Source organism: Diorhabda carinulata, chromosome X, assembly GCF_026250575.1.
Source record: "Diorhabda carinulata isolate Delta chromosome X, icDioCari1.1, whole genome shotgun sequence".
NCBI classification, from domain to species: Eukaryota; Metazoa; Arthropoda; class Insecta; order Coleoptera; family Chrysomelidae; genus Diorhabda; species Diorhabda carinulata.
The window spans coordinates 23,749,387-23,774,720 of record NC_079472.1 but is presented as its reverse complement, the minus strand read 5'-3'; the positions used below and the strand labels follow the sequence as shown (position 1 = coordinate 23,774,720).

At 33.7% G+C, this 25,334-nt stretch overlaps 2 protein-coding genes across 9 annotated transcripts in view; one reads left to right on the top strand and one right to left on the bottom strand.

Moving 5' to 3' along the window:
- Window positions 1-25,334, top strand: part of LOC130901729 (RNA-binding protein Musashi homolog Rbp6) — a 1,060,444-nt gene that overhangs the window by 946,432 nt on the left and 88,678 nt on the right. For all 8 annotated transcript variants that reach the window (XM_057813296.1, XM_057813291.1, XM_057813297.1 and 5 more), the window contains one exon: window positions 21,084-21,166. In XM_057813296.1, coding sequence (XP_057669279.1) covers window positions 21,084-21,166 — 83 coding nt within the window. The remainder of the gene's footprint in view (window positions 1-21,083; window positions 21,167-25,334) is intronic.
- On the bottom strand, window positions 6,330-16,866 carry LOC130901727 (serine-rich adhesin for platelets-like). Its single transcript, XM_057813288.1, has 2 exons — window positions 16,590-16,866; window positions 6,330-16,286 (listed from the first exon to the last, which is right to left on the bottom strand). The coding sequence occupies exons 1-2, from the start codon at window positions 16,641-16,643 to the stop codon at window positions 6,438-6,440; spliced, it is 9,903 nt and encodes a 3,300-aa protein (XP_057669271.1). The 5' UTR covers window positions 16,644-16,866; the 3' UTR covers window positions 6,330-6,437.

Genomic DNA, 25,334 nt, shown 5'->3' with positions numbered 1-25,334 from the left:
TCAGAATGAATTTCGTTTTTCACGATTATTCACGCTCTTTTCATCGATCCGAAGCATTCGAAGTTGTTTTATGACGTTACCTTAGATAAATTCCGTATTCTCGTTAATATTAATTACATTTTCAAAGATAAACAGATCCTTTACGTGCATCTAATATTTTACGAAAGTGTCGATACGCCAACCAAATAGATGAGCTTTCTCAGGGGCTGTTCTTCCCACAGGAAAACGTCGGTAACGGTGTCGAATATTTCGTAACAAACCAGGAGTCGTAAATAACATCTGATTCATGACTTGTACGAGTACGTAGACAGTTTATTCCTGGAAAAGTAATACCCCTTTATTAATTAAGGGGGAACAAAGCCCTATAGATAATACGTTATTTCTGAATTATACGACGAAAGTTCACGAGATTTTTCTGTTGTGGGTTTGTGTATTTTTTCGCACAGAAAGATTAGGAAATTAATAGTAAAGAATGAAAGCAAATCTGAGTGATAAAACTAAATAATCCCATAGACTACTCATTTTTATTATATATAAACTGATGTTGAAAACGATGAAGTTATGGTTTGTATACATCATCCGTTTTGAAACGAACTGGTAGACTGAGAAACTGGAAAAAAGGCTATCGATCTGCTTAAACAGAAGTGACATTAATGGAGTTATGAAAAACAGAAACTTGCAGTATCAGTATCAGTATCTACTCTATGCCTTTGCGATGGAACAGTTCAACATTTAACAAATTGATGTGGGAATTATTCATTAACCAAGATTAACCAATACAGTTTTTCTCTTTTTTTAAGCGGAAATAGTCGCTTAGTATATAAATTCCAATTCCTAATCCATGTCAATACAGTTCCTCTTTTTATAATTACTTCCAACAATATGTAGATATACTGTGGATTGATTATCACAAAACTAATACCGTAACACCTTAACATGGTTATATAATATATTACTAGATAAAAAAGATGTAGCTAATCATGGATACGATTTGTTTTGGTTATTTTTTAGAATAATTATTGCGGCGGGCACAACTAGTAATATTTTGTCGTGTAAAATTATTATGACATAAGGAAAACTCGTTGAAAAATTTAATAGTTTCTTTAAATTTGCAAATCTAGCTTTTTTGTTTGATGATATGCATCCTTGATCTGAGAAGACTCCATTTACTTCTTAGTAATACGCATATCTATCAGAATGCGTGTCCAGTGAATGTATTTTTTCATAGATGCCATTTTCCAGAAAATACGCACAAGAAAGAATCTTATTCTTTCTGTACCTTGCGCCGTTAATCAGTAAATGGAAAATTGTCCAAATCAGAGTTGCATGGTTCCAAAAAACATCGTGTATGTGTGTACTGAATTGACTCCAGCTGTCAAACATCTTTTTCTATTCCATAAGCTCCCAGGTGAAGTTCTGTAGTCTGTCGTACTTTAAGAGAATGTGAATAGAGGTTTCGTCCGGTACCTAGCAGAATTAGCACTAACAGCTTCTGAAGTCCATTAAGGCGGTAATGCCCCGATAATACTCTTGTTAGTATTCGTAGATCATTTTTACTCCATACATTCAATAGATTTTCTTTCATTATTGTTTTCCAGGGGTGTATTTACTTACCACAGTGGATGTAGATTATTCTAGTAGCTGATGCTCTTTATTTTAATATATAGTTAATTCAGCTTCAGGCCCTACTTTAGCTAATTTGCTATTCTATTTCCGTCTAAACAAGGGTGTCACGGAACCCATTGGAGGGTTAGAATCACACTATGCTATGCATAATTGTAGTACTGGAGAGTGAAGGTGAATAATCGACTTGACAACTTCAAGCCTCTATCAATTGTGATGCTCTACATGTCCATGTTTTTTAAACAATTGTGATGTTATAATTTGATTTTTCTAATAATTCAGTTTCATATAATTAGGTGGTATTCTCTAGATGTCGCGTTGTCGTACGACCATGATATATTATAGTCCATAGTTATAATATTTAACAAACAATAGCAGAAAATATTTTGAAATATCGTCGAGTAAATTGTCATTTGTCATATTGTTATCAGAACTAACTTCACGTTCCAGTATTCATGTCATATCAGAAATTAATTTGTTGGGGTATGTTCCATTACAGGTGGATATCTCAGAGTTGCAATAACTCTCTCATATTCCAAAATTTTCATTAAAAATTCCCTTAACGGGTCTACATGGAATGGCAGTAGTTAAAAGTATGGGCTGTGAGTTTTTGTTCCGCTTTTATCTCGTTTACTCGGACCAAATTGAATTGTTTTAATACCTTACTCAATTTCTCGGAAACCGAATCGCTTCGGGTGATAAATGATTTAATCAAAGCAATGTTGCCAGTGTGAGCCTATTGTGAGATTATTGGATTGCACCGATACCGCTTTTGATGAACAGACACAATTATTTAGACGTCGTTCAATTTCCATATAATTATTCAATTATACAGAGATACATTACAAAATCGAGACATTTATTCCATTTTCTATTTCTTCATAATATTATACTAATTGTTTAATGATATTCAAATATATATTACTCGTATTCTTTTACCAGGTATATAAGTGTGGGATCTGTAGAGTTGACACTAGTATTCTAGTTAGACACATTTTCATAGTTCCATAAGTATTTATGGGTCTCATTATCATACACTACAGTATATTAAGGTAATAACCCCAGTTGCTATCAGCTAATTTGATCTCTATCTTCACATTGTAATAATAGCAACAATTCTAACAATTTCAATCCACAGAATCTGTCAATTGAACTGTTGCATGAACTTTCAAAATGCCTATATCTAAAGAATTATTTTTACCTTTCAGATTTTCAGATAAATTTTGATAGTGTGTAAGCTAAATATTTAATCTAAATATGAACGGGTTTTTTTGTATCTTAATGTCATTTAGGTATTTAAATAGATTCTGAGTATGATACATATTTATACATCAGCGCAAACAGACCGCGTCGTCTCATTGCTTTTCAATTTTCTACCTCCAATCAATTCTATCTCTTAACCCCTCTTACCATCTTTTATACAAATTCTTTTATATCAGCTTTCCTCTCGTCTATCCATTTTTTCCCTCATCTTTCCTTCTACTGCTCTTAATAACATTTTTATTATTTTACTGGGGGATACGTACTTCAGCCATCCAACTCGTTGTGTCCTGAATACCTGAATTTTAGATGGTTAATATATATATATATATATATATATATATATATATATATATATATATATATATATATATATATATATATATATATATATATCTGTTTTTGATCTATTTAACAATACTATATCATCCTCATAAGCACTAGATTTGTGTCTTAATGTCTTAAACAGTCTCTTTAGTATAAATATGACTTTTTCTAATCATAGTTCCTACTATTGTTGAACAATGTTGACGAGAGTGGATCACCTTGTTTTATTCCTCTATCAACATTTAAAACTTCTTTTGTTAAACAATCTACCAATACCTTGCTCACTAATTTGATCATCTTGATTGGTATTCCAAGATATTTCATAGCATTGGCATCAATTGTATCGTACGCTTCTTCGAAATCAATGAAGAGCATGTGCAGCTATAGATTCTGCTCTTAACTAAATCTGATTTGTAATATTTTTTGTTAGACACTGGCCGTCCTGTTTCAGGATCTCTGCCGATATACAATTCTCTTCAGTACCTTTTTTTTGAAGTTGATTTCTGTCCTAATATAAATCTGAGCTAATGAATATAATTTTATTAAACGATTAAATTGGAAAATCATATTTAAAAAGTTTATATTAGTTTCTACTGTATGTGGGTGTTTGAGCTTGTTTGTAACTCTCCTTTGGACTTAGGGCAAGTGGTTTATTTAATAAAATTCAGTTAGACAGAGGATTCGAACCTTCGACCTCCTTGTTGAAAATTAAGCACAACTTTATTAACAATACCGTTACGGCTCGATACAAGTTTTGACGAGATGTAGAAATGTAAGTAGTGAAGTTCCATCCATCATTTCAGTCTCAAGCAAATTTTATTTTCAACTATATTTACTTCCTAACTTGATCGTTACTAATTGGTAGTGTATTTTGTTACATACATTTTATTTGTACTAAAAATTATATTGAAGTCCTATATATATGAGTTTGAATAAATGTCGAATTTTCTATTTTGCTGTAGTATAAAAAACTCTAATGGAATAATTACGGAACACGTTTTACGTATATCCTGAAAGTTTGCCTTTCAAACATAAAATTTTGCTATAATTTTTATTCAAATTTATTCGTCGTCGTTAAAAAACCATAGTTTTCAACTCGAATGTAATCGTTATTATTAATATACAACACTTGCTTGCTTTTCATAAGATACTGTTACTGTTGCATAGACAAAATCACTTGAAATACATTTTCCAATGATACTCTATAATTGAATATATATAGCTGATTAAAGACGCAGCTTGTCGATTCAAGATTTTATCGAGTCAAACGAGAGGTAATCAATCAATACGACCACATTTTGGAAGGAAAGATAGAAAGATGGATTGCCGAAAAATTGACTAAGAGAAGGAAATTATGACAGCTTTTAACACAGCCACGAGGCCGCTGCAGCCGTTGCCTTTGCCATAACTCTATGTGTTTTAAGATAAGCCCTAATTAAATAACCGTTGACAGTGATGGGACGTAACTCAACGTTTATACTGTTGAAGTATGGATATAATGATGATGATTCAGCCACTGCATAGATATAAATTCGGAACTTTCACAACTTTACGCAATAATTTAAGAATGCATTTTGTACCTCAAAGAGATGGTGTAGCTATTTTCATTCAGTGTAGATAAAACAGTTTTGAATGAAAAATGTTTAAAATTTACGAAATTTGAAAAAAAGTGCAGGTAGAACGTAAAAACGGCATGTAAATAGGCTTGATATCAACATCAACCACCGTTGGAACTTTTTCAAAAATATCTCAAAATAGGAATGAATTGCTTTGGTGTAGCTTTAAGTTTGGGACATCGTTGAAATATGAGTGAAAAAAAGCTGCCGTGCACTACCAATATAGCTTTAAGACATATAACAATGTTTCACAAATTACCATACTTGTATGTTTCTATTAATTCGAAATGAATGATTTTTATCGGTTCTTTCATAATATAATCGTAACGAATACCATTCGAGTAATCGAATCAAAAATAATTATTAGAATTATAATTATATCTCGAGTTACACTCTATTAATATTTCATGAATTATGTTCGTTAGTCGTAAAATAATATTTTTTTCCGAAAATTTTGTGGTATTATAACTAGCATTAGTATTCGTCGATTATGAGAAGACATTTGATCAGATAAACCACCATGAATTGTTTAAAGCAATTGCAAACTGCCATTTAGACCACTGCTACATTTCTATATTACGGCACATACATCAGGTAATAGAAAAGCTCAAAGTACATTCAGAAAGACCCAATTTATAACAAATTTAGTCCCTAGCTGTAACCTAATGTTGAAAAGAAAAAAATCGAATACGTAACATCCTACAAATATCTGGAACATGAGACCGATTGGAAAGAGACAATCAAACCTGCGAACTAATCAAAAGAAAAGGACTGACTTGCGCTGCATTTGGCAAGCTAATACTTGTATTCAAGTCATATATACCGACATGACTCAAACGAAAGATAGTTGACCAATGCGTCCTTCCAGTATTGACTTCGTCCAAAAACCGAAAGTTACGGATACATTTAAAGGAGTCACGCATTTAAAATTGTTTATGTTATATAAAAAAATTGAAAAGAATATCTGCCAACTGGACTTGCTTATATCCAATAAACGATATAATAAATGTTAATGTAACAGAATTAAGAAAGTCGAATGCAAATATAAACATCAAAATATTAAACTTTTATCCACTTTGGGACTTGAGGGATTTGTCTATATTGATTTATATACATGTATGAGTTAACTGATGTTATTTATCCACTGGAATTGCATTCAGTATTCTTAAATCTTATTTTACATAATTGACTTATTGCAATCTTACAAGGATGTAAACTGTGTTGGAGTTGGGTATTTAATAAATCCTCTCCAAATTTGAAATAGTAACGTTACAAGATTCACAATCAGAATTAGAAGGACAATTATAAACGTAAACAAAAGTGAAATTATCCAGAAAATCAACGAAAGACGTGGAAAAGTAACAGAAACTGGAAAGGAATATAATTGTTTGTATTCTCTGTACCTACAATTTTTTGGAAGCAATATTACCGAAGATTTGGTGCACAATGTGCTTAGTATAAATACAAACCTAGATTATTTCTTAGTTAAAGTTAAAAAAATGATTTTTTTTATTACAAATTTTTATTTTAACAGATAATACAAAATTCATTATGTAGAATAAGATAATTAAACGAAAAAAATAATAAAAGAATTTATGATTTCATTGAGAATTAACAAGTTGCAAAACACTTCCTTCTACATCTTCTTGTTATTTTATCGAACGTCTTGAACAAACCACAAGTTTTTAATCTCGGAACTAACTTCCCATGAATAATTTGACATTCTAAGTACTCTTTACAGCTGCCTTTTAAAGGGTAGCGCCCGGGTTGGATACAAGTAAGATCCACATTCTCCATGCAAGCTATCGACGGAGTACAAATTCCCAATTTTTCGTTGAACGATTCATATTTAGGGCATCTGTACTGATATATATCGTAGGTATTATCAATCGTATTCAATTTACATATATAATATCTATTACAATCGCTGGGATGAACAAATTTCCCATTCGAAGAGCAGGTTAATGTAATATAGTTTGGACATTGTATTGTATCAACGGAACATATTTTGTTGTTTGAATCGTACAGGGTTCCATCTGGACAGGTGAGCTCTACATCGAATAAGGCGTTTTGCAGAAAAACACATATGTGATAAGTATTACATTTAATTGGATCAGGGTACTGGCCAGAACTCAAACAAGTGAACCTTGTGTCACTACGTATTATTGTAGTGGTATCATTAATGACAGGAGACTGTGCTTTACTAAGACCGCACAATGATGGTTCGCAATTACCTGAATGCTCATTATAACTACTACCAGGTGGGCATATATGTTGATCAATAACAAATTCATTGGTGATAAAATCCCATATACAAGTGAACCATCTACTACAGTTTTTAGGGTGTAAGAAAGATCCTTCTTGTGAACATTTCAATTCTATATCTCCAGGACATTGTACAGGCCGCGTGGTACATATTTTCCTAGAAGAATCAAACTGTGTGCCATCCGGACATGATAGCACATACTGAACCATTTCTCCAACCAAATCGACACATTGGGAAAATTTACTACAATCTGTTGGATGGGGATACTTCCCAGTTCTATAACACGGAATTACCAATGGTGTGGTTTTATTGATTGAAGGAGTTTCTGTGGTAATTCTAGGAGTGTTCGTTGAAATCGTTGTATACGAGGTTTCAGTATTGTCAGAATCAGATCGTTGTGTCGAGGAGGTAGTAAGTCGCTGAGTCTGTTCGGTTTTAACAAAAGCATCATTTGTTCTAGAAGAAATTGTAACCTCTTCGTTATCTTCAGTATTTTTATCATAGTCGTTGGTATTTCTCCATCTATTTGTCTCAGTTATCTGTTCTGTAGTATCAGAAGTAACAGAACCTTCATTGTTTCTAGAAGAAGTGGTAACTTTTCCATTATCTTCAGTAGTTGTATAATAGTCGTTGGTATTTCTCGATGTATTCGTTTGTTCTGTAGTTTCAGTATCAACAGATGCATCATTGGTTTTAGAAGAAGTGGTAACCTCTCCATCACCTTCAGTAGTTATGTAAAGGTCGTTGGTGTTTCTTGACGTATTCGTTTCGGTTGATTGATCGGTAGTTTCAGTATCAACATAAGGATCATTGGTTCTAGAAGAAGTTGTAACCTCATCATTACCTTCAGTAGTTGTATAATAGTCGTAGGTATTTGCCGATGTATTCATGCCAGTTGATTTTTCTGTAGTTTCAGTGAAAACAAAAGCATCATTGGTTCTAGAAGGAGCAGTAATCTCTTCATTACCTTCAGTAGTTGTGTAATATTCGTTGGTATTCGTGTAAGTTGTTTGATCTGTAGTTTCAGTATTAACAAAAGCATCATTGGTTCTAGAAGAAGTGGTAACCTCTTCATCATTTTCAGTAGTTGTATAATATTCGTTGGTATTTCCCGATGTATTCGTGTCGGTTATTTGCTTTGTAGTTTCAGTATTGGCTGAACTATCATTGGTAATAGAAGAAGTGGTTACGTCTTTATCACCTTCAGTAGTTGTGTAATAGTCGTAGGTATTTGCCGATGTCTCCTTATTGGTTGTTTGCTCTGTAGTTTCAGTAGTAACAGAAGCATCATTAGTTCTAGAAGAAGTGGTAACCTCTTCATCATTTCCAGTAGTTGAATAAAATTCGTTGGTATTTCCCGATTTATTAGTGTCGGTTATTTGTTCTGTAGTTTCAGTATTAACAGAAGCATCATTGGTTCTAGAAGAAGTGGGGGCCTCTTCATTACCTTCAGTAGTTGTATAATAGTCGTAGGTATTTGCCGATGTATTCATGCCAGTTGATTTTTCTGTAGTTTCAGTGAAAACAAAAGCATCATTGGTTCTAGAAGGAGCAGTAATCTCTTCATTACCTTCAGTAGTTGTGTAATATTCGTTGGTATTCGTGTAAGTTGTTTGATCTGTAGTTTCAGTATTAACAAAAGCATCATTGGTTCTAGAAGAAGTGGTAACCTCTTCATCATTCTCACTAGTTGTATAATATTCGTTGGTATTTCCCGATGTATTCGTGTCGGTTATTTGCTTTGTAGTTTCAGTATTGGCTGAACTATCATTGGTAATAGAAGAAGTGGTTACGTCTTTATCACCTTCAGTAGTTGTGTAATAGTCGTAGGTATTTGCCGATGTCTCCTTATTGGTTGTTTGCTCTGTAGTTTCAGTAGTAACAGAAGCATCATTAGTTCTAGAAGAAGTGGTAACCTCTTCATCATTTCCAGTAGTTGAATAAAATTCGTTGGTATTTCCCGATTTATTAGTGTCGGTTATTTGTTCTGTAGTTTCAGTATTAACAGAAGCATCATTGGTTCTAGAAGAAGTGGGGGCCTCTTCATTACCTCCAGTAGTTGTATAATAGTCGTAGGTATTTGCCGATGCCTCCGTATTAGTTGTTTGTTCTGTAATTTCAGTATTAACAGAAGCATCATTGGTTCTAGAAGAAGCTGTTACCTCTTCATTACCTCTAGTAGTTGTATAATAGTCGTAGGTATTTGCCGATGTGTTTGTATCGGTTGTTTGTTCTGTAGTTTCAGTATAAACAGAAGCATCATTGGTTCTAGAAGAAGCTGTTACCTCTTCATTACCTTCAGTAGTTGTATAATGGTCGTAGGTATTTGACGATGTCTCCGTATCGGTTGTTTGCTCTGTAGTTTCAGTAGTAACAGAAGCATCATTGGTTCTAGAAGGAGTGGTTACGTCTTTATCACCTTCAGTAGTTGTATAGCGGTCGTAGGTATTTGCCGATGTCTCCTTATCGGTTGTTTGCTCTGTAGTTTCAGTAGTAACAGAAGCATCATTGGTTCTAGAAGAAGTGGGGGCCTCTTCATTACCTCCAGTAGTTGTATAATAGTCGTAGGTATTTGCCGATGCCTCCGTATTAGTTGTTTGTTCTGTAATTTCAGTATTAACAGAAGCATCATTGGTTCTAGAAGAAGTTGTTACGTCTTTATCACCTTCAGTAGTTGTATAATAGTCGTAGGTATTTGCCGATGTCTCCGTATTGGTTGTTTGTTCTGTAGTTTCAGTATTAACAGAAACATCATTGGTTCTAGAAGAAGCTGTTACCTCTCCATTACCTTCAGTAGTTGTATAATGGTCGTAGGTATCTGCCGATGTCTCCGTATCGGTTGTTTGCTCTGTAGTTTCAGTAGTAACAAAAGCATCATTGGTTCTAGAAGAAGTGGTAACCTCTTCATCATTCTCACTAGTTGTATAATATTCGTTGGTATTTCCCGATGTATTCGTGTCGGTTATTTGTTTTGTAGTTTCAGTATTGGCTGAACTATCATTGGTAATAGAAGAAGTGGTAACCTCTTGATTACCTTCAGTAGTTGTATAATAGTCGAAGGTATTTGTCGATGTCTTTGTATCGCTTGTTTGTTCTGTACCTTCAGTATTAACAGAAGCATCATTGGTTCTAGAAGTGGTTACGTCTTTATCACCTTCAGTAGTTGTATAATAGTCGTAGGTATTTGCCGATGTCTCCGTATTAGTTGTTTGTTCTATAGTTTCAGTATTAACAGGAGCATCATTGGTTCTAGAAGAAGCTGTTACCTCTTCATTACCTTCAGTAGTTGTATAATAGTCGTAGGTATTTGCCGATGTCTTTGTATCGGTTGTTTGCTCTGTAGTTTCAGTATTGGCTGAACTATCATTGGTAATAGAAGAAGTGGTTACGTCTTTATCACCTTCAGTAGTTGTATAATGGTCATAGGTATTTTCCGATGTCTCCGTATCGGTTGTTTGCTCTGTAGTTTTAGTAGTAACATAAGCATCATTGGTTCTTGAAGAAGCGGGGACCTCTTCATTACCTCCAGTAGTTGTATAATAGTCGTAGGTATTTGCCGATGTCTCCGTATTAGTTGTATGTTCTGTAGTTTCAGTATTAACAGAAGCATCATTGGTTATAGAAGAAGTGGTTACGTCTTTATCACCTTCAGTAGTTGTATAATAGTCGTAGGTATTTGCCGATGTCTCCGTATTAGTTGTATGTTCTGTAGTTTCAGTATTAACAGAAGCATCATTGGTTATAGAAGAAGTGGTTACGTCTTTATCACCTTCAGTAGTTGTATAATAGTCGTAGGTATTTGCCGATGTCTCCGTATTGGTTGTTTGTTCTGTAGTTTCAGTATTAACAGGAATATCATTGGTTCTAGAAGAAGCTGTTACCTCTTCATTACCTTCAGTAATTGTATAATGGTCGTAGGTATTTGCCGATGTCTCCGTATCGGTTGTTTGCTCTGTAGTTTCAGTAGTAACAGAAGCATCATTGGTTATAGAAGAAGTGGTTACGTCTTTATCACCTTCAGTAGTTGTATAATAGTCGTAGGTATTTGCCGATGTCTCCGTATTAGTTGTATGTTCTGTAGTTTCAGTATTAACAGAAGCATCATTGGTTATAGAAGAAGTGGTTACGTCTTTATCACCTTCAGTAGTTGTATAATAGTCGTAGGTATTTGCCGATGTCTCCGTATTGGTTGTTTGTTCTGTAGTTTCAGTATTAACAGGAATATCATTGGTTCTAGAAGAAGCTGTTACCTCTTCATTACCTTCAGTAATTGTATAATGGTCGTAGGTATTTGCCGATGTCTCCGTATCGGTTGTTTGCTCTGTAGTTTCAGTAGTAACAGAAGCATCATTGGTTCTAGAAGAAGCGGGGACCTCTTCATTACCTCCAGTAGTTGTATAATATTCGTAGGTATTTGCCGATGTCTCCGTGTTAGTTGTATGTTCTGTAGTTCCAGTATTAACAGAAGCATCATTGATTATAGAAGAAGTGGTTACATCTCTATCACCTTCAGTAGTTGTATAATGGTCGTAGGTATTTGCCGATGTCTCCGTATCGGTTGTTTGCTCTGTAGTTTCAGTAGTAACAGAAGCATCATTGGTTCTAGAAGAAGCGGTTACATCTTCATTACCTTCAGTAGTTGTATAATAGTTGTAGGGAGTTGCCGATGTCTCCGTATCGGTTGTTTGCTCTGTAGTTTCAGTATTAACAAAAGCATCATTGGTTCTAGAAGAAGTGGTTACGTATTTATCACCTTCAGTAGTTGTGTAATTGTCGTAGGTATTTGCCGATGTCTCTGTATCGGTTGTTTGCTCTGTAGTTTCAGTAGTAACAGAAGCATCATTGGTTCTAGAAGAAGTGGTAACCTCTTCATCATTTTCAGTAGTTGTATAATATTCGTTGGTATTTCCCGATGTATTCGTGTCGGGTATTTGTTTTGTAGTTCCAGTATTAACAAAAGCATCATTGGTTCTAGTAGAAGTGGTAACCTCTCCATTATTTTCAGTAGTTGTATAATATTCGTTGGTATTTCCCGATGTATTCGTGTCGGTTATTTGTTTTGTAGTTTCAGTATTGGAAGAACCATCATTGGTAATAGAAGAAGTGATAACCTCTTCATTACCTTTAGTAGTTGTATAATAGTCGTGTGTATTTGCCGATGTCTCCGTATCGGTTGTTTTTTCTGTAGTTTCAGTATTAACAGAAGAATCATTGGTTCTAGAAAAAGCGGTTTCCTCTTCATTACCTTCAGTATTTGTATAATAGTTGTAGGTATTTGCCGATGTATCCGTATTGGTTGTTTGTTCTGTAGTTTCAGTATTAACAGAAGCATCATTGGTTCTAGTTGAAGCTGTTACCTCTTCATTACCTTCAGTAGTTGTATAATAGTCGTAGGTATTTGCCGATGTCTTTGTATCGGTTGTTTGTTCTGTAGTTTCAGTATTAACAGAAGCATCTTTGGTTCTAGAAGAAGTGGTTCCGTCTTTATCACCTTCAGTAGTTGTATAATGGTCGTAGGTATTTGTCGATGTCTTTGTATCGGTTGTTTGTTCTGTACTTTCAGTATCAACAGAAGCATCATTGGTTCTAGAAGAAGTAGTAACCTCTTCATCATTTTCAGTAGTTGTATAATATTCGTTGGTATTTGCCGATGTTATCGTGTCGGGTATTTGTTTTGTAGTTCCAGTATTAACAGAAGCATCATTGGTTCTAGTAGAAGTGGTAACCTCTCCATTATTTTCAGTAGTTGTATAATATTCGTTGGTATTTCCCGATGTATTCGTGTCGGTTATTTGTTTTGTAGTTTCAGTATTGGATGAACCATCATTGGTAATAGAAGAAGTGGTAACCTCTTCATCACCTCCAGTAGTTGTATAATAGTCGTAGGTAGTTGCCGATGTCTCCGTATCGATTGTTTGTTCTGTAGTTTCAGTATCAAAAGAGGCATCATTGGTTCTAGAAGAAGCGGTTACCTCTTCATTATCTTCAGTAGTTGTATAATAGTCGTAGGTGTTTGCCGATGTCTCCGTATCTGTTCTTTGCTCTGTAGTTTCATTATTAACAAAAGCATCATTAGTTCTAGAAGAAGCGGTTTCCTCTTCATTACTTTCAGTAGTTGTATAAAGGTCGTAGGTATTTGCCGATGTCTCCGTATCGGTTGTTTGCTCTGTAGTTTCAGTAGTAACAAAAGCATCATTGGTTCTAGAAGAAGTGGTAACCTCTTCATCATTTTCACTAGTTGTATAATATTCGTTGGTATTTCCCGATGTATTCGTGTCGGTTATTTGTTTTGTAGTTTCAGTATTGGCTGAACTATCATTGGTAATAGAAGAAGTGGTAACCTCTTGATCACCTTCAGTAGTTGTATAATAGTCGAAGGTATTTGTCGATGTCTTTGTATCGGTTGTTTGTTCTGTACTTTCAGTATCAACAGAAGCATCATTGGTTCTAGAAGAAGTAGTAACCTCTTCATCATTTTCAGTAGTTGTATAATATTCGTTGGTATTTGCCGATGTTATCTTGTCGGGTATTTGTTTTGTAGTTCCAGTATTAACAGAAGCATCATTGGTTCTAGTAGAAGTGGTAACCTCTCCATTATTTTCAGTAGTTGTATAATATTCGTTGGTATTTCCCGATGTATTCGTGTCAGTTATTTGTTTTGTAGTTTCAGTATTGGATGAACCATCATTGGTAATAGAAGAAGTGGTAACCTCTTCATCACCTCCAGTAGTTGTATAATAGTCGTAGGTAGTTGCCGATGTCTTCGTATCGATTGTTTGTTCTGTAGTTTCAGTATCAAAAGAGGCATCATTGGTTCTAGCAGAAGCGGTTACCTCTTCATTATCTTCAGTAGTTGTATAATAGTCGTAGGTGTTTGCCGATGTCTCCGTATCGGTTCTTTGCTCTGTAGTTTCATTATTAACAAAAGCATTATTAGTTCTAGAAGAAGCGGTTTCCTCTTCATTACTTTCAGTAGTTGTATAAAGGTCGTAGGTATTTGCCGATGTCTCCGTATCGGTTGTTTGCTCTGTAGTTTCAGTAGTAACAAAAGCATCATTGGTTCTAGAAGAAGTGGTAACCTCTTCATCATTTTCACTAGTTGTATAATATTCGTTGGTATTTCCCGATGTATTCGTGTCGGTTATTTGCTTTGTAGTTTCAGTATTGGCTGAACTATCATTGGTAATAGAAGAAGTGGTAACCTCTTGATCACCTTCAGTAGTTGTATAATAGTCGAAGGTATTTGTCGATGTCTTTGTATCGGTTGTTTGTTCTGTACTTTCAGTATCAACAGAAGCATCATTGGTTCTAGAAGAAGTAGTAACCTCTTCATCATTTTCAGTAGTTGTATAATATTCGTTGGTATTTGCCGATGTTATCGTGTCGGGTATTTGTTTTGTAGTTCCAGTATTAACAGAAGCATCATTGGTTCTAGTAGAAGTGGTAACCTCTCCATTATTTTCAGTAGTTGTATAATATTCGTTGGTATTTCCCGATGTATTCGTGTCGGTTATTTGTTTTGTAGTTTCAGTATTGGATGAACCATCATTGGTAATAGAAGAAGTGGTAACCTCTTCATCACCTCCAGTAGTTGTATAATAGTCGTAGGTAGTTGCCGATGTCTCCGTATCGATTGTTTGTTCTGTAGTTTCAGTATCAAAAGAGGCATCATTGGTTCTAGAAGAAGCGGTTACCTCTTCATTATCTTCAGTAGTTGTATAATAGTCGTAGGTGTTTGCCGATGTCTCCGTATCGGTTCTTTGCTCTGTAGTTTCATTATTAACAAAAGCATCATTAGTTCTAGAAGTAGCGGTTTCCTCTTCATTACTTTCAGTAGTTGTATAATGGTCATAGGTATTTGCCGATGTCTCCGTATCGGTTGTTTGCTCTGTAGTTTCAGTATTAACAGAAGCATCATTAGTTCTAGAAGAAGTGGTAACCTCTTCATCATTTTCAGTACTTGTATAATATTCGTTGGTATTTCCCGATGTATTCGTGTCGGTTATTTGTTTAGTAGTTTTACTATTAACAGAAGCATCATTGGTTGTAGAAGAAGCGGTTTCCTCTTCATTACCTTCAGTAGTTGTATAATAGTCGTGTGTATTTGCCGATGTCTCCGTATCGGTTGTTTGCTCTGTAGTTTCAGTAGTAACAGAAGCATCATTGGTTCTAGAAGAAGCGGTTTCCTCTTCATTACTTTCAGTAGTTGTATAATGGTCGTAGGTATTTGCCGATGTCTCCGTATCGGTTGTTTGTTGTGTAGTTTCAGTATTAACAAAAGCATCATTGTTTCTAGAAGAAGTGGTAACCTCTACATTATTTTCAGTAGTTGTATAATATTCGTTGGTATTTCCCGATGTATTCGTGTCGGTTATTTGTTCTGTAGTTTCAGTATTAACAGAAGCATCATTGGTTCTAGAGGAAGTGGTAACCTCTTCATTATTTTCAGTAGTTGTATAATATTCGTTGGTATTTCCCGATGTATTCGTGTCGGTTATTTGTTCTGTAGTTTCAGTATTAACAGAAGCATCATTGGTTCTAGAGGAAGTGGTAACCTCTTCATTATTTTCAGTAGTTGTATAATATTCGTTGGTATTTTTCGATGTATTCGTGTCAGTTATTTGTTTTGTAGTTCCAGTATTGGCTGAACTATCGTTGGTAATAGAAGAAGCGGTTTCCTCTTCATTCCCTTCAGTAGTTGTATAATAGTTGTGGGTAATTGTCGATGTCTTTGTATCGGTTGTTTGTTCTGTACTTCCAGTATTAACAGAAGCATCATTGGTTCTAGAAGAAGCGGTTACCTCTTCATTACCTTCAGTAGTTGTATAATAGTCGTAGGTATTTACCGATGTCTCCGTATCGGTTGTTTGCTCTGTAGTTTCAGTAGTAACAGAAGCATCATTGGTTCTAGAAGAAGCGGTTACATCTTCATTACCTCCAGTATTTCTCGATGTATCCTTATCTTGTGTTTCAGTTGTGGTTATTGTAAATGTCAAGGTTGTAGATCGATACTCATCACATTCTAATTGGGAATCATTGTAACAATATAATTCTTCCGGACAAGGTAGGGGTTCTCCATAAATGTAAGTACCTCCCAATTCTTCATTAGCAACACATTGATAGAAGAATGTTTCATTGTAACATATAAACTGTCTGGAATTGCAATCTGTGGGGTCCGATTGCTCTGAAGTCTCCTGAAATTGAAAAATATTCCATAAATACATTTAGTCAAATCGTAAGGAAGAAAATTAAACCATAGGTAGGGATATTTTGGTAAGAACCGTGAAGATCTTTGTAAGATATTAGAATTTATGCCATTAAAGTAGGATTCATCATAATTCAGAAATACTACAATAGTGTAAAAACAATATGAATCCAAAAAGGATTCAAAGGCTATATGCAAGTGATGTATTTATTGGAAAAATTATCACTATTGTTTGGTCATTGATCAAAACATAGTGATTCATATAAATTAAAGACTCATATATGTAACTTACGAAAAAAATAATCAGTTGGAACAACGTGATCCATATACATCTTCTCTTTCGCATGTCTATATTTCACTTAAACTTCGATACAACAGTAGATCATTTTCAATCGCACTTCAATGATCGGAATGAATATATTTCTCAGTAGATTTATTGGAACAATATCTAACAAACAAGTCTCCAAAATAGACAGTTTTTGGAATTTGAGCGCCTATCTGGTAAAACTGAAATTATTTACAATTTTTTTCAAAAACATTCTCGTATAAACTGATTTCACATATAAACTGATAATATTATCTGTAAAAAACATTTATATGTAACTTGAATTTCAAATATTTGCTTTTCTTCAAGATAGTGAGCTTATTTTAGTGTTGTTTCTATGTTTTGTTACTTAACGTCTTAAAGTATTAGCAGTTATAATTGAGATTAGCCATCATGACAAAATAACATTTCTTCTTAGGACATTTCCATTGTTCCATAATGGTATCTGGTGAACTTTGATAGAATATATATCGAATCAAGGAATCCAACGAGTAGTGAATGATTTAAACTTTATTGATCACTTTACCAACTATATTAACCAGTATGTCGAGTAGGTGTGACTACTCAATTGAAATGATTGTTAAGTTTCTAATGTTCAACTTGAACTTAGAGCACAGTAGATACAGATGTAATTGACATAATTATGGAGAATGAAATATTGGTTTTTATATTTTAAAATTCATTCCCTTTCGCAATAATCGCGAGCTAATTGTGAGAAAAATTTATTTGGAGAATCAGTTTTAGCGGAATCACATAACTGGCCTTAGACGAGAAATTATTTGCTCATATGAAACGGCTTGAGTATCACATCGAGCGTGCGTTACATCATGATTTTAATACCCGCCATAAAATTTCAACTTTTGTCATAATGTGTCAAGTCGTGATCGTGGTTGTCATGAAGATTAGACGACTCATCTAACCTAACTTACCTCCATCGGTTGGGCACTTTGCTTCACATCCTTCTATTGAATAGCACCAAAGAGTTTTGCCACTTTTTTGTAATCTGTGTTTTTAAAATTTAAAATCATTAATTACAAGCAATTTGTTTCCCCTCTGAATCTACATAATAAATACTATAATCTACTAAATCTACTACTAATGCAATTTTTAACTTGTCACAAACATCTACACCACGTTATCTGTTTGAAGAATGAAGAACGGAACAACGAATTTATTATTTTAATTTAACAAACGTTGGTGGCAATATTGGGGATGGAATTTAAACCAATTACAATTGTGCATTATTATGTTATATGTTATTTTACAAATTACGGCTTCCGCAAATTTTAAAAATTAATTTTGTATATTGTTTAGTACCTACCTAAAGTAAAAATGCCATAAAAAGGATTTAGAAATACTACAGTGGAACACAGCTATTGTGTGATTTTTGCTTATGACATACATAATTAAATAAAAAATATCAGTCAGTTACTTATGTACAATATAACAATTCACAACTGTTAAATCTGTAGTCAAGTTTACAAAAATATTAATTCATTTTTGAGAAAATAAACTGTTGGATTTACAGCTTCATTGGTATTTGAATAAATTAGTGTTATCAATCTTATCTTACCGCAACAATATTAGCAAGGTCATTTAACTGAGTTACACTTTATTTGTATAGTTTTAAGCCTAGCATTTCATCAAATATATCATAAAAACACGTTCTTTCTATCTATGCAATAAATGTAATTAGAAAAATGCAGAAATTATAATACCAGTTACTTTAAAAAAGAAAATCATCCATATCAATTTGAAACTAGTTGAATAGAACAATATTATTTCTCAATGAAAGTACAATCATACGACCTTGTGAACGTAACTTTCAGTCAATAAAATTTCATAGAGGCCGGTGACTTTTAATAATATTGTATCAAAACAAATTAGTACTTGATACACGAGGAAGTTCATTGTCTATTTTAGTAGTGATACTTTTAATCTATTATAAATATAATTCCTTCAAGAACAATTTAGGTATTTATTGAGTTGAAGAAAAAGTAGTTTGGTTTCTTTCCACATTTTTGAATGACTTCTTGATAATTCTGAGGTTTCTAGATGCAAAATTTAACCTGGTGATTCTCACAAGCCTCTTATGAACCAAGCTAAAAAATTATGAAGACAGTAAGAAACGATAATCTGACGGGGTAAAATCAAGGCTATACGGTGAGTGCACCAAAATTACTCAATATTGACGCCGATAAGTGGCCGCATTTTGTGTTAGCCAATTATTGTCGTTGCTTTCTCTGGATCAACTGTTTAATCGCATCAGTTGTTGATAGCAGATTATCATATTAATATATCGATCAATTCATGATAAGTAATACCTCTACAACTATACCAAACACTTTGCATAACTCTTTCTCATAAGTTTCTCCAAATTTCAATCTATTCCGCACGTTATTGTCCTACTGAATCCACTTGAGTTTTGTTTCAATAAGTTTCAATGAGTTTCAATAAATCGTTTTTTCTATGCCCATGTCTGTAAACGTCAGAAATCGCAATAGTCAACATTCCTTGTAAATGACATTTAACAATAACATGCACCTAATGAGATCTCATAACATACACGTGCGTTTTGAGAAGAAAACTCAAACTTCTTGGTTGAAATAAAGTACAAACAAATTTTTATTTACGTAAGACTTTATTTGGTTTATTTACACAAATTTTGTTAATTAAAAAACATAAAAACTTTTAGCATTAGCGAGATATATTTAGGATTGAAAGAGTGATGCCTCTAAATGTAGGCAACACATTATGCAATTTCTTTAAAAATAGGACACGTGTTCTTAAGTAGAATGCTTTCAAAATAAATGTCATGTTATTGTATCCGCTGCACGGCTTCGTGCATAAAATTTTTCACTTCGTGCGTAATGGGTAACTTACAACTCTTGTTATGTAATATACTATTATGGTTCTGTAACGATTTTGCAGCTTCACCGTTTCGAAAGTAATGAAACAAATTGTGACAAAAATGGCATTCCAGAATCTCCAATTCAAAACTGGGTTATCTTTTAATGTTCTCCAGACTAAACATCCTATAGTATAGCTTCATGTCTTTGTTCTTTTTCATTATTCATTCGTTTCCGCATTTCTGACAAACAGTGTATACATACTGTTTGTGAACGTAATATTCATAACTATTATGAACAGCACTAGTCATCAAAAAGAGAAAGGCTCGTTGGATTGTTTCTGAATAAAATATGGACATTATTCATGTGGCATGAGGTATGTTTTTTATTTGATCCTGATAAAGGAAACGTTTCCTCTGCAGGGCTTGGATTTTGAAGTTTGGCAATCGCGTACCGAGTGTGTGTCCGACCATTGCCGCGAGAGATGTAAAAGAGGAAAAAAGTTTTGAGGGTATAATATTTAGGTTATTATTGAAAGTAAAGATTGGAACATCTGCGACTGTATTATTACTTATCGTCGACCATTTGGCTGGTTTTACCATTTACCAGATTACAGGAACACCGACGATCGACGGGGTGATATTTAGGAAAGGTTTTCTCCCAATGGAGATGGGGGAATTGTCAAGGAAAGAGATATTCGTAGGTCTTCGTTCAAGCTTTTAGGTCATTTGAACAGCTTTCAATGGGGGTTAGGTCAATATCAAAATGAACAGTGATTGAGATTCGACTACTCACAAGATAAGTATTTTGAAAAGATTGTTCAGTATAATAGGATAAGAGGGTGGGTTTGTACGAATATTCTTTCCAGTTCCTTGATGAGATAGACTAGTCTGCGTACTCTGTTCAGAATATTGTTCATATCGACCGTCTAACTGAGAGTGGAAGTGAACAGCAGTATACTGGAAAAAGATGGTGTTTTGACTTAACTAAATTCTTCCCATCTCTAACCTGTTGTTTGTATTTTGTATCTTTACTTATTACTTCCTCCAAACAATAATCACACTCCATTCTAACCCTTCTTTTCAGTCTATTATTACATATTTATTGTTACATATCCATCATTCTTACTTGCTCATCCATTTTTCAATTACTTATTCTCTATTTGTCTTAGTCTCTTGCCATAACTAGTAGTTTATCAACAACTTATTAACTCTGGCTTTTTTCTTCTGCTATTGTTGTTATTTTTTATATTTTTGGTACTACTATTATTCATATCCAGTGCGATTTTGGGTGATATATAGGTAGTAAACTATATAAAATTTTGTAAATACTTATTGTAACGTCAAAGCATCACCAAAAACAGAAGATACGTAAATATTTAACATAAACTTTTCATATAATACTCCAAAGATATTCACGTTGAGAGAATAAATCATGCATCAACATCAATCATCGGTTAAATTGTATCAGTAAATTGACACGAAAAATTTCCAGGGTAAAACCTCCCGTCTAACAAATTTAACGACTTTTCCATGTATTGTCCACGCCGAAAATAGAAATAGTTTTCTCTTGTAAATGTCAGTCAATCTTAAATGGTGCTCTTTTGTTTCAGGTTTTGGATTTGTCACATTTCAAAGTGAAGACGTCGTAGATAAAGTTTGTGAAATTCATTTTCACGAGATCAACAACAAAATGGTGAGTATAGTATTTCTACTTTTAGTTAATTTCAATAGAAACCAAAGGAAATTAAATATGTAGTACAAGTAAAAGGCTAGAAGATATTTTACTAAACAATCAACTATTAAGTAATTATATTTAATTGATATACGATGCCGAATATCCAATTTACTCCAAAAATATTAGAAAATATTTCATATCTAATCATTATTTGTGTAATTACTGCATTATAATTTAATTGACGGGTTTTTGAATATAACATAATCAATACTCGATAATTACTGAATTGATCAAATATCTTCCAATTCTCAATCAATACTTATTGTTAGGAAAATGTATGATTGATTTATGAACAATTTTGAGTCAATTATCAATTGTTACCTGATTTTTCTTAGAAAAATTATATATTTTCCATTTTACCCAATGACCTTTTGCCATCTTTCTTCCAGCTTCATGATTCCGCGCCTAATGAAATTTCTGATCCTTATCAGCAAAAAACTGAACCAGGTGCGATTGGAGGTCATCGTCATTTGTGAAAGTTTGACTATTCAAAGAATTATGCAAACTTCAAAATAAATTTTAATCAGATGTTGCCAGATCAGGGCAGTGGCATCACAACTAATAGCTTTAATGAAAACCACGAACAACTTATTTCTAAAGTTAATGTGATCAGTATCACGTGACAAACGGCAAAGTGAAGCACGAACATAAGTTATTAAAAAAATGAAGCAACGCTCTTTATCAGTAAATAATATTTAGTTGCCAATCTTATATATTACGATGAAATCAAAATTTAGTCTCTGTCACCTATATAGGCAAAAGCAATATGAGACAATACGTTTCATTCTTACTACTGAATCAAACAAATATATGGATTTCAGTTCTCCTGAATCACTTCCTTACAGGAAGCACTTCATAAGTCTATTAGAACTGATTTATATAGGTTCCATAGAAAGGCGTTCTGGAATTCCTCGATAATGAGAAGATACAAAAATGTGTAAGACACCTGTAGAAACGAAGATTCAACTTCTTTCAAGGAATAAAGGAATTCCACGAAATTAATTCTGCAGTTAGAAGGCGAAATGCAACTCTTTATAAATGTTCTGCTAGTATTCATAATTCATATACCTACTAACAATCGAAAACTGTTTCAATGAATTGCAAAGATGTCAGCACTTATCATTATAATTTTGTAAATATATTGCGCATTCGTTGACATATCCTCACTAGAATTTCAGCTAGTTTGGATGGTTAGTTTCTATCTGACTATCGTATAAGTGAGTATTTGTGAAGATTTTTCTGAAAATGAAATAAAGAATATTCAATGACAGTATAGAGCTGTCATTGAATATTTGTTTTTGAAAGCAAATGACAGATGTGTTAGACACTGTCTACGAGATTTCGGGATGGTACAAAACTGCGACAATCAGGGATATTATCAAGAAAGTTCACCGAATGATACTTGACGATAGTCAGATTAAGGTTAGAAATATAGAAAACATAACCGACTAGGATTAAAGAATTGAACTTCGAATTGATTGATCACCTACCATAATCACTAGTTCTTGCTCCTATGAACTTTTCCTGTTTTCTAAAGTTTGATTGGCAGGAAGGAATTTTTCATCTGACGAGAATGTTATTGCATACGGAAGCACCTCTTTTGAGGAGGAAGACGGCCAACATTATTCGGATGGGTAAAAATTTTCATCATCAACATTGCTAAAGTAAGTGTATTGACTTGAAAGGAGACTTCGTTGGAAAATAGAAATGATTATGGAAAAAAATTTTTATATTTCTTTGTTATATCCGAAAATTTCAAGACAACTCTCGTATATGCATAAATATGCAGTAAAATTTACTAAAATACAAAACTTGCGTACCTACAATTTTTTAGATGCAATATAATTCATACTAAAATATTTTTCAATCTCTTGTAATTTATAATTATGTTGTGAACAGCAATTAAATTCTCCTCTCTTCTTTACATTTTGTTTACTACATTATCCTTTATTCGATAATTCTACTAAGACCAAAGAGAAAACAAGATATAATAAGAAAATTATATAGTATCCTAAATAGCGACAGGTAGACGTGGAATTTTCGTCCAAGGAGCTGTAGCTGTAAATGCATTCCACTCCGGTAATAAACACCTAACGAATGCAGTAATCCTTGTCACCGTATTAAACCAGCTTTTAATTAGAAGACGAAAATGCGGATTAACAAGTTGAAAGTGCACTACATCAACACCAAGCTTAATTGGAATGCGATGGTCGAGTGTTGGAATAATTTTGTTACGGTTGCTGGGTATTTTCAGAGCGTTCAAAATAAATGTTGGAGTATAAAAATAATTTGTTTTGGAAAAAAAGTTATTTAATATTTTGTTTGTAACAAGACATTCTGTATTGTAATGTTCTTCTTATTTATGTAAACAGTATCTAATCACAAAACAGTGGAATTAATATTATACACAGATTGTATCTTACTTATGTAATTTATGTAAAGACTAACTATTCAGTGACACACTTTTCTATTCACTTGTCACTATCCTGATATATTCGCGATGACAAAATTATTTATTTCTCCGGGTGATAGATTTCATATAAAAAAGAGGGAAATGTCCATAGCAAAAACTAAATTAGTGTGCAGCAAAGTTGAAGGCACTTTTCAGTAAATATTCCCTCAAATTATTGCGACATGCGGGAAAATAATGATATCGATTTTATTTAAATTGGCAAGTCATTGTGCATTTTTTGCATTGTAAATATTGAGCCCTTAACTAATTCTGAACGTGGAGTGGGTAGGTAAAGGTTACAAGTGGATAGCCGACGACCTTTCTGGAATTGGACAAGCGTTCTAGGGAATTAGGCGAATGGATTCAAATATCAATAACGAAGGAAAAGACTCAATCTTTAATCTTCCAAAAAAGTCTCTGCAGTGAGCCCTGCTGTTAAATCTGAGTAAATATCTAACAGCTCTCTTTTGTAGTTTGAAGAATCGCTCAAATTGAGTCGCACCACACGTACCCCAGAACGGCAGGGCATACTGGAGACGCGACTCAATAAGGGCATAATAAACTGTTAAGGAGGTGAATTAGTTCAGCTCTTTGGAAACTGATCTCAGCGCAAAACAGGTAGAACTTTTTAGATAAGGCGGAAATATGTAACTCCCATTTCAAGGAATTGTCCACAACAATCCCTAAGAATTTCACAAATTCAACGACGTCAATGGTGGTATTATTTAATAAAAAAAAGCAATGTATTTTCATTTGATAAAATTTTGGTCTTAGAAACTTTGAGACAGAGAAGTACAGTGAAATCAGGGTTTCTCCCAGAGAATCTAGTGTCATCTGCAAATAGACATATTTCACCACTGATGTCTAGTTAGGCGATGTCGTTTTTAAACAGAATAAACAATATAGGGCCAAGTACTGAGCCTTGGAGCACTCCACATTTTATTGGCTTGCAAGAAGACATCGATGTATTAACTCTATGACTTAAACCATGCGAGAGTTGTTCCCCTGAAACCGTAGTACTGCAATTTGTTAATTAAAATATCATGATTAACACAATCGAAAACCTTAGAAAAATCACAAAAAGTCGTTGCAGTGGAGTGATGGCTGTTTAGACTAGATTGGACATTATTTACAAGAGAGAATATAGCATCACTTGTGTATTTGTTACTTAAAAACCTAAATTGATTGGCTTACTAGCTTACTACGTATCTACTCTCTCCAGAGACCGAAAGCTTACTGATGACTACCCAGGATCAAGATATCTACACTAACGACTACAAAAAGAATTCTATTAAGGATACGAATACTCAATCCGACAAGTGCAGAAAGTGTTAGCAAAGATCAGAGACTATCCAACATATAACATCTGCTTGTGATGTGTTACCTAAAACTGACCCGGCATAATCAATTATGCAATATCATTCACCATAAACTGGACGACAAGTTCGGTCTTCTCAATATCTATACAACGTACTACAAGTTTCAGCCGCAGAAGGGGCTAGAAAATGACGATTTTAAACTCTACTACGATAGGTTCATTATTTTCGATAGACAGGTGAAAAGAAACCTGACATCGTGATGTTTGATAGAAAAGAAAAGACATGTAGGCCTAATCTTCGATGTAGCAAAACGGTCTCAACAAACACCAAGAGAAATTGGCCAAGTATGCAATGA